The sequence below is a fragment of the Notothenia rossii genome, assembly GCF_949606895.1.
Source record: "Notothenia rossii genome assembly, chromosome: 10".
In the NCBI taxonomy this organism is placed as follows: domain Eukaryota; kingdom Metazoa; phylum Chordata; class Actinopteri; order Perciformes; family Nototheniidae; genus Notothenia; species Notothenia rossii.
In genome coordinates this window covers 11,387,595-11,406,306 of record NC_136908.1, presented here as the reverse complement: position 1 = coordinate 11,406,306, position 18,712 = coordinate 11,387,595, and the positions used below count along the sequence as shown (strand labels likewise).

At 38.6% G+C, this 18,712-nt stretch overlaps 2 protein-coding genes across 2 annotated transcripts; both read right to left on the bottom strand.

The window, feature by feature from the left end:
• Nucleotides 1-1,409: 1,409 nt before the first annotated feature.
• npy (neuropeptide Y) lies at nt 1,410-3,411 on the bottom strand. Its single transcript, XM_079653265.1, has 4 exons — nt 3,369-3,411; nt 2,866-3,053; nt 1,779-1,868; nt 1,410-1,700 (listed from the first exon to the last, which is right to left on the bottom strand). The coding sequence occupies exons 2-4, from the start codon at nt 3,051-3,053 to the stop codon at nt 1,679-1,681; spliced, it is 300 nt and encodes a 99-aa protein (XP_079509391.1). The 5' UTR covers nt 3,369-3,411; the 3' UTR covers nt 1,410-1,678.
• Nucleotides 3,412-13,677: 10,266 nt separating this feature from the next.
• On the bottom strand, nt 13,678-18,147 carry fam221a (family with sequence similarity 221 member A). The gene is made up of 6 exons (XM_079653262.1): nt 18,024-18,147; nt 16,613-16,786; nt 16,314-16,507; nt 16,151-16,227; nt 15,898-16,030; nt 13,678-14,880 (listed from the first exon to the last, which is right to left on the bottom strand). The coding sequence occupies exons 1-6, from the start codon at nt 18,086-18,088 to the stop codon at nt 14,876-14,878; spliced, it is 648 nt and encodes a 215-aa protein (XP_079509388.1). The 5' UTR covers nt 18,089-18,147; the 3' UTR covers nt 13,678-14,875.
• Between the last annotated feature and the right edge of the window lie 565 nt (nt 18,148-18,712).

Below are 18,712 nucleotides of genomic sequence, written 5' to 3'. Positions count from 1 at the left end.
AAATACATGTTAGCGTTCTAACCTTTATACAGTCTATGGTTCTAACAAATACATTAAGCCTAGGCTATGACAAATAATATTAAAGTAGGTTTATAAGTATAGCTATGTATGTATAAAAAACTATAGGCATATTTTTTAGTAAAGTATATAAGTAAAAGACAACAAAACAACTCTAAACCTATACAGGCCACATGTGCTAATAGACCTACTGGCATTTGATAAAAGTTTGAAAAACTCCCTTTAGAAAAACTTTAAAATGAGATTATTAGGCCTACTAGCCAACACACGAGACTAATTCACAAGCTAAAACTAATGCTAGCTAAAGAGACTGTTAGCAAGCAGTTAAAATGGGCTCGCTTACTCACTTAGTCGTTTATTTTAACATAATCTGTTCATCTTATATTATACATGCAATTATACATGCAGGTCTCACAGCAGCCACTACAAGTTTTACCAGACTTATTTAAGTGTTTGCATTCATTTTTCTCCTGCTTTCATCAAATCTCCACAGTGAATCCAAGCCTAGCTCTGAGGAAAGCCATGAAACAGCATGGTACTTTTTCAAATTATTGTTCATTATCGTCAATGTTACTATTTTATAATAGTTACTTACTGAAAGTAAAATTTTGTCAAATGAATCCGAAACTCACCAAGCTCCCCCTCTGTGAATGTTTTTCATCCCTTAGATTATCTAATTTGCATTGCAGTCTGTCTGTCTGTCTGCAGTGTCTCCTCTTAACTGCTTGATTGTGTGCTATGGGCCGATTTCATGTCAGGTTGCGGTAGGCTAACCACTCGTGTAATTGCAATAATGCTCTTCGAAATGCAATTTCTCCCTTCATTTAGTTTCAGAGTAGGTAGGCCTACTTAACCGTATGGCCACAAGAGAGCGCCATTAGCTAATCAATTGGCAGCCTTAAACTGACTGATGTTTTCTGACTCTAGGCTTTTACTGGACCATTCATGCTTGTTAGACCAGGTTAAGATGTACCCTCGCATCATTACCCAGTGTCATGGAGCTATTACTGCTATACAGTCATGGATTTCAGCTGGGAGGCAAGGTGCGGCACAGCAAGTCCAAACTTGATCATGATATCAAGCATGAAATGTGTCAGGAGAGCATCTAAAAAAACAATCAATGGAGAATGTTTACTCAAATCTCCCAACAGGGCAAATAATGAATCCCATTTTATATATTTAATATGTTGTCAACCATCAATCATGGCTCCAGTCTGATAAGGTATGACATTTTGAAATGTCCAAACAGGTTTCACGGTTTAATAAATCAACTCCCAGACTTGTTTTTATATCTAATCTCCCCAATCTAATAAAAAAAAGTGATCCATTTCGCCTATCAAACAGACACACAGAAATACATTTCTTCAAACAATTAATCTTTAATAGCACAATTATACAATACAATCAACATGCCCTCTCCAAACTGTACTTTTATGTTTCACAGATGATATCTCTGGATAATCTATTTACAATTTTATGGCACAGACTATAAGCAGTTGTGATTGTAGCTGATGAGTTAGGACGAGGGGTTGAATATGTGGCGGCTCATAAAGGTAAAAGGAGCAGAGGCAGGGTGGTCATTTTGTGGAGGAGGGTATGATGGTAGAGGTCAGAATGTCAGCAGGGCAGCAGCGAGGTTGAGCCAACACTGATGAAAGCATCACCACATTGATGGGTCATATCTGGAGAGAGAATCAAAGTGCAAGGTCAGATTAATGTTACATCATCATAGAGCTGTACACTTACAGTTTTACACACACCTCGACTGTGGGAGCGTGTCTGTGCTTTCCTTCAACAGCAGCTCTGAGACCAGTGTGTCCAGAATCTCAGGACTGGACCTCTTTCCATACCTGAGACACAGAAAAATAACAGACAGATAATGAAATGGCTTTGCTGTGACATTGACCTTTTAGCTGATGACATATTCAAAAAACATCACAGATTAAAAGTTATTTATCTGCTTGTCATGAATGTATAAGTCAGTTAATATTGAACCCAGTAACACTGAGACCCTGCAGGGCCAGAGAGGAGTTGCATAGCAGGGGGCCACATTTCATTTTCGGTGCCTCAGATGATAAGCTGTGTCGGCGCGCTTGTGCCCCCTAGGTGGCTAAACGCCTGCAGCTGGCATTCAAGCCACTGACATTCAGAAGAAAGCTGAAAACAGTGGGGGATTGGACCCGCCATGCAGTCACAGTCACTTCTTGATAGCTTGTTTTTTGTGTGGTAAAAGGACAGCGGGTGTTCCCTGTTCAGTGCAACCAAACCACGACCCCAACATACGAAACTTTAGGGCTTTTCTTTTCACACCTTGTTTGTTTGAGGTCAAATCATTTGGGCTTTATCTCAAAATTAACCTATACATCAAAATCATAACTGATAAGTCTCACATTTTGTGGAAAGTTTCCTTTTTAAGACCTAAATCTGAGCGCAGACACAATTTGACATGTTTTCTGTGAAGTCCACTGAGACAAATATAACATTTGTGATATTGGGCTATATAAATAAACATTGATTGATTCTGTGAATCCTTGCAGTCATGATAATGATTAACCGGCCAAAATGAAAACCTATGTACATGGACATTGCCCACAATTAAGGGCTATTAGGAAAAATGGCTCACAATAGAATATACTAAAGCATCACTAACAAACAAGCATATTTTATCTTAAAGTAGTCATCTCATTATATTCAGTGGTGCACATTTTTAGAATTAGACATAATATAATTAAATATAATACAATACAAGCAATAGGACAAGAATGGCCAATCCAGTCAGAGAAAGTGCTCGTGGTAATAACTCCAGCTCTATTAATGAAAGCAAAGAGGTGAAATTAGTCCGCCTACCTCTGTCTTGTGATGAGGTTGATGTAGTGTCTCAGGGCTGAGTAGTACTTGGCCAGCTCATCCGCCGGGGCGTCCTCCCCGGGGTTCTCCGGTTTCATCGGGTACCCCTCCGTCAGGGCGCCCAGGCACAGCAGCGCCCACAGCAGGAAGCCCAGAGTCCCCAGCCAGCTCACCAAGTTAGGATGCATCTGACAGAGAAATACAAAAACAACCGTAAAACTGTTAGTCCCTCACTGGCCACTTGTTTCACTGTGCGTAAAAGTTCCCCTTTCCGTTTTTAAATAATGCCTTATTGATATCAATAACTGAAGATCCAATGCTAGAGCCTTAAGAATTTAATAGGTAGAAGAAAAACAAAAATAAACATGCCCACATTATTGGTAATAGATTTTCAATAATAATGCAGCTACAAAACAACCATCAAAAGTCATGTCGAAAGACTTTGAGTAAGTTTCACAACAGAAATATAAAAGGTTTTGTAAATCAAGTATTAAGGCACTTACTTTGCCTAGAGTTTTGAGGAATGTTCTCGCGTTGTCCTGAGGCTCTCTTCTGCTCTTCTGGGTGCTTGGTGCGCGCTCGGTTTTATATCTGTGTGCGGCACACGCGGTGCAGAAAAACGCGTCAGAGCTGCGTTCAGCACGAGTCTTTCTTCACGTGAACGTCACCGGTGATGCTGTCATTAGGGTGCTTTAAAATAAAGCTGTTTACACACATTTAATACACGTAAAGTAACTATGTATACTAAAAATAGAATCAGTTAATAACCCTTTTCTGCAACCATTCAATAGAGATTAGTTAGGGAGTCGTTTTTAAAGAATGTGACCAATAACATTTAAGGATATCAAAGAGATTAAAACCCAATAGATTTTTGCAGCAATGATATTATAACCCATTTGATGAGTTCACTACAAAGTCACTGTTGAGCACTGATACACTATATTTCATTTGGAAATGTTAATGTATTGTTCATGTAATATTATATATGTGTGTGTGTGCATTTGGCACATACAGCCCCTCTTAAAATATGTGGCATTCAGATACACACACACACACACACACACACACACACACACACACACACACACACACACACACACACACACACACACACACACACACACACACACACACACACACACACACACACACACACACACACACACACACACACACACACACACACTGCCAAGCAGATTGATACACACATGCTGAGTTTGATGTTTGGGTGTTTATGAAGCTTCTCTATGAAGGAAGGTGATAAATGATTTCACAATCAAGTAGTGATTCTTCTTCATAATGAGATCAATAATCCCATCTGAAGTCACACAAAAAAAATGGCGGTGATGTGACTCCGTGGGCGAACATCAAATGAATCGTTGTGAGCCAACCAAAGGATGCTCCAATGAGGACGCTTTGGGTGATCTGGAATAAACAAGATCTCAGAAAGACTCACATATACATGAGCCCTTTTTATTCTGTTCGACTGAATCAGTCTAATTTCGCTTTGCAGTTCATTCCATCTGGAAAGAGAGACTGGGACACTCAACGTGAACAAAAGGCCTAAATATGAATCAAGTCACGTCAGTCAAAGAAGAGCCCAATCTCCCACTTAATAAAAAAAAAAAAAAAGCACTTTAAATGAATATCACCAAGTGCTTCATTTACTTCCTATTCATGAACCTTTTGTATACTGGCTCGGAGCCATATAATCTATCAAAACCTCGTATTCTTCATCACTGCTGCTTTTTAAGTTGCGACGAGGATGCGTTAAGGGCTTTTTGTGTTACACAGGATGTTGAGAGGGAGATGAGGAATGAGACACGAGTGTGAGAACATGGAGCACAAAGTCATGACCGAATCATGATGATCGCAGGCAGGATTCAGAACTTCTAGTCCTCCTCAGGGGATACTCACTCTCAGTGGCTCACTTCAATAGGTATAACACCTTTTTCAAGGAAACAGCTTGTGTCTGCAAGTGTCTGACATGTGAATGAAGAAGATGTATAAAGCATGTAGACTAAGTTAAGAGGTTAGTAAATGTTTGCTTAAACATCAGAGTGCATGACTAAACTCAATAAAATAATCCCGGAAAGATGCTCAGTGTTTAAGAGATGACAATTTATAATTTGGCCAAATGATTATCCTTTGAATGCAAAAGTAATGTATATTTGAAGCAGGAAAATCTAAGTTGGAAGAGGCTAGTTAAGGTAAGCTAAGAACAAGCAACACTAGGAGTGTTTGGTCATGATAGCAGCTTTTTGAGGCTGTGCTTACAGCAGTGCCTTGAGCTAAATGCTAACAGTATCTTGGCAACATGCTCAAAATGAGTGCCTGATGCTTATTAAGTAACACGGGGTGACTAATGCTGGCATGTTGATGTCAAGCAGGCAAGCGATGATGTTATCCATGGTCCCCATTTTAGATTAGAATTTAGAAATGAGCTAATTAGTACTAACTAAGTACAGCTGAGGTAGATGGCAATGCCCTTCATTAAGCAGGTATTTGGACATAAACTAAATGTAACTGTTGGCCTGCTGATGGCATTAAAAAAAAACGTAGACGATAATCAAAGTTATTAAAGTTAATAATGAAGGAAACAAGAATGCAGAAGTGGAGATACTGGAGACTGGGGGCAATTCTCACAACTTGGGTTTATGATGGCACTACTAAAAACCTCACTCGAAATGTTTACCAGATAATGGGTTCTGTGTTTAACTTCTTACCAATCAAGTGTTTTTACAAGCAATGTTATAGTTACAATATTGATTGACAAATTATAACTCAAATGTTACATCTACTTCCTCAAACAGGGACAATTGTAACGGCAAATTTTTAAAAGCACACCTAATCCTTTCATTTAAATACCAAGGCCAACAATTAACTCCAAATAATTCAGACACAGTTCAATGATTTAATATTCATTGAACAATTAATTGCTTTCATTCATCAAATCCATGTGGGGGATGTATTTTAACTTTTTGAACAGCACACATCTTTTCCAGTCAAACAGCCTTTAGAAAATCAGAAAGGGAAGTAGATGACAAATAATGAACACGGGAAGAAATAACTCTTGATATCAGTGCTGCTACTACAGATGAAACATTTTAACTTATCATCAATGGATCACCACCTTCATTGTGGGACATTAGGGACATTTCCTTCAATGCATTTTACAGCGACAGCCATTAGTGACTCAAGGTGGGTCGGTACCACTTTACAATAAGACTACCCTTATAAAAGATTAATAAAGGGTTTATAATTATGTTATGAATTAGGTTGTAAACATTTTATTAATCATTAAGAACCATTTATAAACCAGTTCTAACATAGTTTTCAAACATCAACACAGGCTCACTATTTGGCAAGATGACTAAGCCTTATATTGGCTACTTAGCGAGAATCAACTGAGTGAACAACAGATACCAAGGATGCTGGCTGATGAAGAAGACGAAGTAAGCTAGGTAGCCAATATAAGACTTAGCCGTACAGATAAATGTGGGCCCACTATTTGGCAAGCAACCGGTCACAGTTGCCCTGTTTATCTCATGTCTTATAAAAGCTTAACTTAATTAATAAATGAATTAAAAACTATTCGTAAACCCTTTATAAGGGTAGTCTTATTGTAAAGTGGTACCGGTGGGTCTTACCCTTTGAAGCTCACATTGATATTCTGTTAAACATATGCAAACTAATAAAAGGTAATTAACACATTAAAGTCAGCACCATGCAGTTGGAAGATGGTTTCCCTAAGGCAATTTATTTGGTTGTTTGCAGCTTTATTACCAGTGCACATACAGTGGATTGATTCAGTCTCAGCCTGTATTCTATTATTGAGGAAGAAGCTCCTGTATAGACCAAAGGCAGATGTGACAGGTGCATATGGAGTTCAGGGCAATTATGGTCATTCATTTTGATCAATATCAACCCTAACAATCAATGCTATTAAAAAGAGCGCTGCCAATCATCTCCACTACAGTCACGGTTGTTTATGCTAACTAGACCAATTGAAATACTTACAGTTAATGTAACAATGATGCCTCTCCAATGGTAGCACCTTCAAGACACGATAAAGTAAGATAAACCAATTAATCCCAATAGGGAAATTCAGAGAAGCAATAGCATAAGAGTGGAATACAGGTAAGAGTTCAGACCACAAGGATGACAAGAATAAAACATGAAAAAAACAAGGACAATAGGATTAGGTAAAACTAGGTAAATGCTGCCTACGGGAGGTATTTTTTTCCTGAACTTTATTCACCGTAACCAGAAATAATTTCTTTAAAGAATGAGTGCTTAAGAGAGCGAGCTGTTTAAATGCAAATGTGTTTCTCCCTCCTCCCGTCAGGCGCCTGGTTTGGACAAGAAGTTCTCTTTCAAGATTTGTTAAGATGAAAAGGCCTGTAATTTTCTGCTGCTGTGAGTTTCAATTTTCACAACTGTAAAAGAAAATATCGACAAGAAGGGTGCTCTATCAGGCAAGCTACAGAAAACTGACTGGGAGAAACAAGTGAGAAAAGGCAGAATCTTGTGCTTCTTTATTGCTCACTTTGCCATAACACCTCTTATATACAGACGTCTGACATCTAAATTGCTGCTTCTACCACGCTATTGTGCTATGGTGACAATGTGTTACCTCTGGTAAGCAAGCACTACTATTACTAAGAGCATCGGCAGCTCCCTGTATGGAAACGTGGGCTGAAACTACAAATGGTTATTCAAGGTTTTTATATAAGGTTCATATTGTCATTTTAAGGGATATTGTCATTGTTTAAATCAGCTGAAATTACAATTTTACCAAACTTTATTAAAGAAAACATGTTTTTTGAGCTAAGTTGCTTCGTCAAATCAAATAGAAAATGCACATCTTTTAGATTGCATTACTGATTCAACGTCATTTGCATAAATTATAACTATAATTGGCTTGTTTTTACAGAATTGGTCTTCAACCCAACGAGTGTAATTTCTGCTACCCACTTCGCTGAACCGTTTGCTATCAAGGAGAGCAATTCCCTAAATTGCTCTCCTTTGTTTTGGATTTGACATTAGTTGACAGCCTTCAAAAGCAATTACTGAGCCTTATGAAATCTCGGAGAGCTCAAGCTTCTTTCCACTCTCAGTTCAGAGAAAGACACATACTGACAACTGCTAAATGAGGAAAAAACAAGAAATGATTTCCTTTGTCATCTTCTCTTTTATACTGTTATTGCTCTAATTAAGCCCTGTCTTATCTGGTGTAATGGCGTACCTGTTTTTATCTCTTTTCTCAATACCCCTTTCCTTTTTCTGTGATCTATGTGTCTGTCTCTGTGTTTGTGTGAATGTGTCGTTGCCACATCTGCTCCTGGGGAGAATGTGACATCATATAAGGTCTTGTGATTGACAGATGAACAAAAGGTGAGCCACCACGCCACGACAGGTTGACTTGGCTCAGGTGTGTGCAGGTCATAGTACTGAGACCCTGATACAAGGAAACCTGATTAAAGTTGTTACTATGTCAAAGGCCACTAAGCTTTAGTTAAATAACTCCTGTGACCTATGTGAGACCAAAATAGTCCGGATGTATCACTGTGATGTCAGGTAGTCTGCGTGTTTATCGAACCTGAAAGACATTTAATATTCATAAACATAAAATCAAATGCTAATCAAGCTCGTAAAAGTGTTGTCTATCAGTAACATATCCTGGATACCTTTTAATGTTTTTATTCAGTGGTTTTTTGCAATAGGAGGTTCAATGTTTTTTATTTGTCATATGAACATAGCTACAGTGTAGTTATGACGATGAACATCTTAGGTCACAGGCTCCTCCAACAGTGCAACACAATAACACAGATAAACAGAAAAATATAGTGCCAGTAAATAGTAAATACAACAAGATAAATAGTTTGAAAGAGTGCAATAAGAGTCTATATGCAAGTTATTGGAATATGATATATTAGAATTAAATAGATACATTCTTTCTAAGTAGCAGCCAGAGGAATGTTATGGATGTTGTTTCAACAGTTCAGGTGTTTAACAGTCTTATTGCCTGTGGGATGAAACTGTCCCTGAGTCTGGTGGTTTTAGTCCGGATGCTGCCGTAGCGCCTGCCAGACGGCAGCAGGCAGAACAGTTTGTGGCTGGGGTGATGGGGATCTTTTATAATCCTGAGGGCTTTCTTTCTGAGCCGCTGGGAGTAAAGGTCCTTCATGGATGGCAGCTCCGTCCTGGTGATGTTCTGTGTAGTTTTCACCACCCTCTGTAAAGCCTTACGATTGAGGGCGGTGCAGCTGCCGTACCCGGCCGTGATGCAGCCAATCAGGATCCTCTCTATGGTGCACCTGTCAAAGTTGCAGAGTATCCTGGAGTCCATGTTGAACCTCCTCAGCCTGCGGAGGAAGAAGAGCCGCTGTCAAGCTTTTTTGGTGATGGTGGTTGTGTGAAGAGTCCATGGCAGGTCCTCAGTGATGTGGACACCGAGGAACATGCATATAAAGGATGAATTGCTTTAGATCAATCTAATATGTTTAAATTAAGGAAATCCTCCAGTAAACAATGACAGTTTCCTAAAAACTACACAATCAGTGTTTAATTGCTTAGCCTACTGTTATAGCAGTTTTTATTTAAGAAGCAGGTCTTAATCTACAAAATGCAAGAAGGAAAAAAACCTCAAGACACTTAAATGTTTAATAGGGAATTAATGTAATTGAACACAAGACAAGTGAAGGATGTCACGATGCCCAAATTACATCACCGTTTTGGTTTAACATTTTAAAATGTCTGCTGAATAACATTTTGACAGCACTTTTTCGGCTATTTAGCATACTCAAACTCTGAAAAGTAAATTTGATAACCACCCGCACAGCCAGGTTAAATGTATTGCCAACATCGTAGAAAGCATGCTAGATGCATTCCCCGACAGAGGAGCCCGATAATGGAGGGGAAATGTATGATTTAAGCAGTCCAGCTAATGCATTAGAAAGCTGTTAAAAGCATTGATTCTCAAGAGTGTGCCACATGAATAAAGGAACACATGTTTCCACATGGCTGTCAATCAGCCGTTGAGTGTGTTCAAATACTTATTCTGCAAATGAAAAAACATTTCCAAATGTAATGTTATTATTCATGTGCATAATGCTGCATTTCTGTGAGCACTCAAGGAGCACACTACAAGGAGCACACTACACTCATACTGAAGATACAGCTAGATACATTTGAAAAGCTAGTGCAGAAATGTTATTAGGAGGATGGCACATTTCAAGTTATCCTTTAAGACAAGGTCAAAAATTAGGCTGAGTCTTGAGACAAGAAGGCTATCTTGAGACAAGAAGGCTATTAAACAAATATCTTTATGACCATCCTTTTCAGCATAACAACCAAGCTGCAAAGCTTATTGCATTCTGCATAGTGTACAATAAAACAGCAAATGGTGTGTCGCTTAAAATGTTGTAGAAGCATCGGATTTTGGGACAGCATTCTCAGCTCTCTTTTGGTAAAGGATGATCTTGTGTACCCTATACTAAAGGATAAACAAAAGGATGCATTGTAGCACTCCGTTAGAAAACCTTACTTAGCCAAAAAGACTAATCGACCGCAGCCGAGGTCCAATATGTATGGGTAATTAAAAGATCTAACTGATGGGTGTGAAAGGATGCTCTTAAACGTAGAACACAGAAAGCTGTTTTATGGATTGTTTGACCCTCTCCTGAATAACATAATAATAACTTCATTTATGTCACAGCTTATTGTCTGGAAACCCTACTACCCTTCGTACTTGACTTGGTACTTTAAAATAATGACAACTTATACCCCCTTTCACTAGTGCCTTACGAGTGGCACTGATAACACTGCTTTTTACAAAAAGGAATTATTAGTAGAAATACATCTCTGTCAAACAAACAGTTTGCCATGTTTGTTCCTGCTCCTCTCTGATGTGTGTATCTGTGTGAGTATGTTATTTGGCTGCATGTGTTTTAAACACACTCTTTAGCCTAACATTACTATTGATTCAACCAAGCTGTACAGCATCCCATTCTGTTTGTTATCAATTTGCTTTGTGAAAAAGCCAAATCTATTTCTCACGACTCGCTCTCCAACCCCCTCTCGGAGTCTGTCGGCACCGGAGGGGATTGAAGCAGAGCGTCTCTGAAGTCGCTACACTGTCAATTCCCACTGTTTCTACCACAAAAGAGAGGCAGCACATACACATGTCCAATGTGTCAAAGTCATACGTAGGATTATGCTTCGCTTTTAGGAGTTTGTGATGGGTTTTTTGTTCTTCTTAGAAACAGAACAAGCTGTATTTTGTTCGAGTAAGCTCTGTCTTAAATAGCAAAAATGTTGATTCTTCTGTTGATCATAAGAGGGTACTTGGAGGAATAAGAATATTCTAAAACTGTGAACATCGGAGTTGATAATGTTTGGGAAAAGCATGGGGGTCCAAGACCCGAAAGATTTGCAACTACAGAAAGCTGTTTGGAATACACCTAAAGAAATGCAAAGGCTGCTCATATAAGTAGGCCTATGGTGTTTGACAAATAAATAAATTCTGCTTCCAACTGACTATTCGAGAGTTTAGTGCAGCTAGTGAGAACGTTTTCCGACGAGGTGGAGAGAACAGACGTTGATCTGTAGATCTGAGGGACCAAGCTGTTCTGTATGAGGATAGATTTTCTGAAATATACCTCGAGGTGAGATCATACAGGGTTTTAAATACAAACAAAGAAATCTTGTAGGGAATTCGATACAGAACGGGGAGCCAGTGCAAAGAAGCCTGTACAGGCATAACATGTTTCCTGTTTCTTTTTCAGGTTTGTTTAGGAGTCTGGCAGCGTACCAGTTGTTGCCTGGCTGAAGCCAAACTAAAGAAAGTTGCAATGATCGACCCTTAATAAGGATATTAAAGCATGGATACGTTGTTTTAAATGATGGTGATAATGAGGTCATTATCTTGGATCCTTATTTATGTGCTGGGCTGGTGGGTTAGTCAGTCCCATTGTCTATCTATTCACTTTCTTTTAGCTCTGTTTTGGGTCTCCACCACCTACCAATGGACTGGTTCGGCTATTTTACTGCCAAATGCCATGCTACGTTAACTAGCTAGCCAGCTGATCTCTACTGCCTAATGTTTTGGTATCAGCAGTAGATTTGCAAGCCTAAAATAAGTAATTTAATCGACTCCCACGCTATTTGTTTTAGCTTTCACATCCACATGGAATAAAGTATGTTTATGAAGTTGTAAATATTTTTTGCCTTTTGGAAATCTTAAAACTTTTTTTTCTTCTCTGAGAAGTATCTGGTTTACAGTTTGATGTGATTTGTCAGTAACTATCAGTCTCTAGTGATTGTCTGTGCACCTGAGTATTTGTTACCTCTCTCTCTGTCTTTGGGGAAATTAGGGAAGTGTGTTATTTGTTTCAGTGTGTGCTAGCGGTAAATATCACTGGGGTGATTAAGTGTATCATTGCGCAGTAATTGCCAATTTATTCTTCTGTGTTTGTGTCCTGATTCGTAGTGTCTCATCTGTCAGTCAAGCTGGGCGTGGTTTCCATGGGGATAAGGGAAGTGGAGTAGCAATTCTCTTCAACCTATGGTCAAAGTAAATTACCTGCAGTCTCCAAAGTTGCTATGGAGAGGCAATCACCCTAAATTGTAATGTGCCAGACTAATTTGTCGGGCCTTTACCTCTTAAATTGATTGGGTTTTTCTCTCTGAGAAAACATTTCCAAGGTAAGCAGTAGAAACAGCTGAAGTGTTTTTAAAGCATGCTTGATTCTAGAAGTCAATAAAGCTCTTTTTGGTATTGGAGGGGGAACATGATTGGTTAAAAGTGAGTATGCGACTGCGAATGCGTGTTTAACTTTATCTTCCAGCAACCTGATGCCATGGTCATTGTAAATGAATCTGAAGTGTCGGCGTTCAGATGGGACCCGTTCCACTTTTTTCCTCTTCAGCACCCATCTGCATGCAGAGACCCAGGTGCATCAATGCCAGCCTTCTGACGTAGCCCTACTTGCTTTCCCTCAACACCACCTGTTCAACTCAGTAACATACACACAAACACCAAGTTCCCTCAGGTAGGTAGGTATACACAGGTCACTTGATATGAACTGGTCTGCAACAGTGTAGATGCTGATCCAGTTTGACTTGTCGTCCTCACAGTGGAAATATTTGAGTGGGAGTACATTTTAATTTTTCCCTGTTCTTCGTTAAAGACATTAGAAAGTGGGCCGCCAATGGAGAAAACATGACCTGCTTCATCTCCATTTACGGCGAGGATTAAATCAGCTCTCATCACTGCTGATCTACCGTGAGAAATTGGATTAATCAATTGAAGACAGTACATCGCTCTGTAAATGAAAAAAGGACGCTCATCACTGAACACATAGATGTATGGTTCCGGTGTTATTTTGGTGACATGGTGAGTGGGTGGCTTTCTTTCAGCAAGAGAACATCAATCACACAAACCTCAGATGTGTAAAATGACCGGTTTTTGGAATGTGTATTAAGAGAGAAATACAAAGCGTTGCTAAACAAAATTGAGTCAATAAAATATAGGTTAGTTTGATATCAAATATGAAATACATGTTTCTTTATTGAACCGTGTATAACCTTTTATAGATACAGTTTAGTAATTTAATTAATTAAGCCTGAAAATTAAAAGGTTTAAAAGAAGATTTACAAAAACACAGATGTTTTATCTTTGTTGTTATTTTTGGCTGATTAGACCTCTGCTATGGTTGAAGGTAAATGGAGCTAATATATGAGGTCACCAATCTACACAGTAATAACAATGATAAAGGTTTAATTAACCCTGCACTTACAGGTGCAAAAATAAGATTCTGTAAGATGTCAATCAATTGCAGTCAAGCCCACAGTCCTGGAAAGAGGTCCAATCAGGCAGGTTAACTGGAAACATCTGTATGTTTTGGTTAGCAATCAGGGAAGCTAATACCATGATGAAGACTTGTAGCTTTAAAGCGTTTTGGTCAACCATGTATCAATGATTGATATTTAACGTACAATCAGGATAATCACATGCTTTACAGAAGGCTAACCAAACTAGAAACTTTCAACAAAAGTACATTTTTTTAATTCTTACGCGACTACTAATTTAGGTGGTTCACTGTGACCTTACATCTGTCTAATGACTCAAGGATTAACTGTTTAAAATTTGGTGAACAATGATCAAGGTAACTTTGACCCCACAGAAACTGATTTGGCCAAAACGTAAGAATTCATATACAAAATATGAACATTTCACACAAATGTCTAATAGATTATAGTGATTACATGTTGGATGTACTGTAAACTGCAACTTGACAGGCAAGCTGAGGAATACTACAGCAGCTTTTTTTTTACATTCAAATGTTATTTTTAATCCTTAATATCATATGCTTACTGTTTATCTCACAGATACACATGTGAGTTTAAGCGTGGTATTTCTGCAGCTTACAAGGAAGCCAACATTTATAAACATTACACAGATAAGATCTCCACATGAAGCTTTACATCCACATGTGATAAATTCACCATTATTTCACCTTGTATCTGAAAGTATTTAGGCTCTGTCAAACTGTATTGTCTAAAACATGTTCATGGATAACTGTGTCACACGTCTGAATATGAACCAGTGAAGCTCCACACACATGGGATCAATATGTTGTCAGTTGATTATTCAGTTCTGAGATGGGATTTAATCACGACTGTTACTCATGGTGGTTTTATGCCCCTGTGTCACGACACTGACAAAGACAGACACTTCACTGCAAAAGAAAATAGTTCAAACAAACAAAATGTCCTTAAGATTTAGAAAAAAACGTAATGTTACAGATCAGAAGATGTGTATGATTTATTTGTTAAGGTTAATATTGTCCAGTGTTTAATGACGGTTTCACAAATGGACTTTGAGGAGAGTTGCATTTCAATGTTCGTTGGTCTCTCTCTTACAGTCTATAGAGCCGGATGCTTCTGTAGACGTTTTTTTCATCCTTGAGGCAGCGCAGCTCTGCTGGCAGCCATCTTCTCTTTCTCAATCTGAAAACCATACAGCATAGACTATGAAAATTGTGTGATGATGAGTACCAGCAGTGGATGATGTGTACCTCACAGGTATGTTTTGTGTATTTACGGCACAAGATCTGAAGGAAAGATGTTGTTTAAGGTTAAAGATTGTATTTAATCTGCAGTGCCTGATGAATATAAAACTCTTATCATAAATAAAATCAACCATCCCAATTATTGATCAAATCATACATTGCATTATAACTTTAACATGAGATTGTTAAGCTCTTAGGTCCACTGTGTGAGGTAAGTAGATGTAAACATTGTGGAGTAATAAGTCAAAAGCTAATTCTTTCAAGCATAACAACATAACAACATCTTACATTATTAATAACATTTACAACGTTTTCAGATAAAAATTACCTCTCAAAAAGTTGTCTTCCAAGCTTAAGTCAGCATGCCAAACAGCCATTGATGACATGATTAAATCATCTAAATGTTCTGCTTACATCTACATTCACGTGATAGGGAGCTTTGTGTGATTCATTGTACTGAAGATACGTCAACAATGAAGAAAATCTTAATTAATCTCACAACATGAAAGGCATGAATTGTTGCGTCCCCCACAGATACTGTAGAAATGTAATGGGAATGCTATACACTTTTGACCTGAACAGATCTCGACTCTGCAGACTTCAACACTGATAATGTGCTGCTCTTTGCTGCCCTCACATGACTCTTAAAGGAACTTTTATTTACAGTTACTACAATCCATCAATCAAATCTCCATAATGCTCTACCATTTAAGCAAAGGCTGGATCACCAAAACACTGACTCCACTGACAATAAATAAAATCAATCTCAAAAATGAATGCTATCTGTTCTAGCTATAGGGCATATCGTCACTACAAATGCATGGAATGTTGTTCCAGACTAACCAAGGAGCAAAGAGTAGAGACGTCTCACAAAGTAAGCATACACAAGTTTACAAATGGGTCGATGGATTTACATTGCACATCAAATTAATACATATACTGGTAGGCTTTCTACCTGAGCCACTGACTTCCAAAGCGAGGTAACCATCCAACAAGGAGCTGAACCCCGTTAGCCCCCCCATGGCAGCATAAGGGACATCCTTGCCTATTGGCTGACCACGAGCCTCCCTCTCTAGTTTTGTCTCAACCTGCAAAAAGGGATTTGAGTTCAAGGTGTAAAACTTTATGACTGTGGACAAATGGTAACACTATTGAAAATATATACAAAGCATTTTTTTTTAGGTGTTACTGATGTCAACTCTACTCACTAGGGTCTGATGGGCAGGACTAGGCTGGCCACACCCACAGGTGTATGAGCTGTACTTGAACCCAGAACAGGAACTACCTGAAAACGATTTTTTACAGATGCTTAGAGTTAACTTGGGCTAGAATGAAACAGCTTCTGTCTTCAAATGTTGATTTTAAACTCACATTTCTTGCAGAAGAAATGGTCAGAAGCTTCACTGTGATCCTGAGGAAAGTGTTTACATCTGCAGCGGACAGGATTTGGCCCAATCTGAGGAACATACTGGTAAGCAGAACAACGACATCCTCTGACCTGGCATGGCAGGGCCAGGGGTCGCTCAGAGGGAACCACCTCAAAGTCAGTCATATGTTGCTTGTACCTGGAAAAAAATGATATTATTCACAAATGTCTTTATTTATATTTGCCTTTATGTGCAGTTGGGGGAAGGCCGTTTGATTTCTTGTGTAATGTCGTAATGTATTACCTATGTGTGCAGAAGCACTGAGTCTCAGGACCAATTTGTTTGCAGTCGATACCTCCTGGAACCCCAAAGCTCACATACAGCCTGTTATTCAGCCGTTGAGGAAGCACTTTCCTCTTGTACTCCTCGTACTCCTCTGGAGTGAACAGTCTCCCTCCATCATCGTCACCTACAATCCTTGAAGAGACAGTTAAAACAGTTAAGACTCTGGTTTATAACCAGTGTTGGAAGAAGTACTCAGATTCTTTACTTAAGTACAAATGCTATGGTCTAAAAATACTCCACAAGTCAAAGTCCTGATTTCAAAACTTTACTTCACTTAAAGTACAAAAGTAATAGCATCAAAATGTACTTAAAGCACCAAAGGTAAAAGTACTCATTCTAAACAATGACCCAATTCAGAATCATATTATATATAAGTATTATCAGCTGAATGTACTCGTTAGTAACAAACATGAAAGTGATTATGCAGAATGGATCATTTCATATTATTATATTTGTATTATTAATGATATTACCCTGTTTTTATACACGTAAAAGCATTTTAATAGTGTAGTTTGTCGATGTGCCACATTTGTATAAAGTAATTGTGAGTGTAGAATTATACAAAGTTAAGATCTTAAGTGTAGCAGAGTAGAAGTATAGAGTAGCTGTATATGGAAATACTCAAGTAAAGTACAAATATCTCAAAATAGTACTTAAGTCCAGTATCTAGAACAGGGGTCGGCAACAGGCGGACCGCGTTCCGGATCCGGACCCAGACGGACCCGGACCTATAATCAATACATTGATAGGGGATTTCAATTTTGACGGGGCGATTTTATGTTAACCGCCGCCGACAGGGGGCGAAAGAGACGAGTGAGCGATACAGGGAGAGAAACACAGAAGAAGAGATGAGAACGCGGTAGAGAGAAGCGGAGAGGAAAGAGAGTGAAGAGAATAATTAGCGATACAGGGAGAGAAGCGGAGAGGAGAGTGAACAGGCTTGTTAGCGGCAGACAGGGAGAGACAAATAATTACACATGGCGCTCTCCAAGAAGAGGAAAGTGGACAGTGAGAACAGGGCTTTTAGCCCTGAGTGGACGGACTCATTCATGTTCATCCTGCCCACTGGGAAGCACAGAGCCAGTGTGTCTCATTTGTTCAGAGACGGCGGTGCTCATTAAAAGTGCCAAAACGCCACTATGAGACAAAACACTAAGAACATATACTTTCCACCACTGTTGATAACTTACAATTACAATGAGCTGACCTGCCTACAACAAAGGCTCATATTGTTATCTTAACAGTTGAATTGTTCTTTATCTGTAACAACAGGTAGCATTAGGTTTGTCATGCTATCAGTTTGCAGTGTATGAAACCCCTGTAAAGATTAGTCAGGAACAAAAGCATACAGTGTAACGTTAAGACTAACCTCCTGTATTCACAGTAGTCTTCCACTGCTTGTAAACCTGATTCATCGACTGAAATTCTCTCCATTGTCAAAAATGATAGCTTTGGATTTAAGTCTGGCACAGCAACAACTACTCTGTTTACTACATTAGTTGCCATGGAAATGTCTGTAGGTGTCCCTCTAACGGTCTCAAAGTGAATTGCAACACAGACACAAGGATAGAGAGATGCAGAGAACAGAAGAAAAGTCCGTACTATTACTTAATTAGAAGAAAGCTATCTAACTTTAATGACATATGTCGTGTAACTTCGCAAACATACTGAAAGCCATACTTATACAAAACTTCAGTCGCTAATGTGTATTGGGCACTAACTATATAACCTGTCCTTTTTGTATTCAAGGACTTTTATTCAGTATTAAAAAAATCAGTAAAAAAATATTTTAAAAGATATTAAATATGTGTTAAATACACACACTTTGATTGCCTTTTTATAAAAAAAAATGGTGCTAGTATTTTGTCTTAATTCTTTGTAAAAATGTTCAAAATTGGGTTTGGAGTCAGCCATTCTCTTTCTATGAATAAAACAGATTACGTTTAGTTTAACAGTTTACCTGTCCAGTACTTTTCGTTTCTACGTATTTTTTGCTTTCCTCATCTTGGATTAAATACAGAGCGAACAAGCAGTAGCAAAAAAAAAACTACATTTCCC

What these genes read in the sequence shown, in the direction of transcription:
- npy (XM_079653265.1), bottom strand. Translation starts at nt 3,053, where the DNA reads ATGCATCCTAACTTGGTGAGCTGGCTGGGGACTCTGGGCTTCCTGCTG. An exon ending in AACCTCATCACAAGACAGAG is followed by an intron (nt 1,869 to 2,865) that starts GTAGGCGGACTA and finishes TCTGTGTCTCAG; the next exon opens with GTATGGAAAGAGGTCCAGTC. An exon ending in GACACGCTCCCACAGTCGAG is followed by an intron (nt 1,701 to 1,778) that starts GTGTGTGTAAAA and finishes TTCTCTCTCCAG; the next exon opens with ATATGACCCATCAATGTGGT.
- fam221a (XM_079653262.1), bottom strand. Translation starts at nt 18,088, where the DNA reads ATGGAGAGAATTTCAGTCGATGAATCAGGTTTACAAGCAGTGGAAGAC. An exon ending in GACTACTGTGAATACAGGAG is followed by an intron (nt 16,787 to 18,023) that starts GTTAGTCTTAAC and finishes TGTCTCTTCAAG; the next exon opens with GATTGTAGGTGACGATGATG. An exon ending in GTCCTGCCCATCAGACCCTA is followed by an intron (nt 16,031 to 16,150) that starts GTGAGTAGAGTT and finishes CCCTTTTTGCAG; the next exon opens with GTTGAGACAAAACTAGAGAG.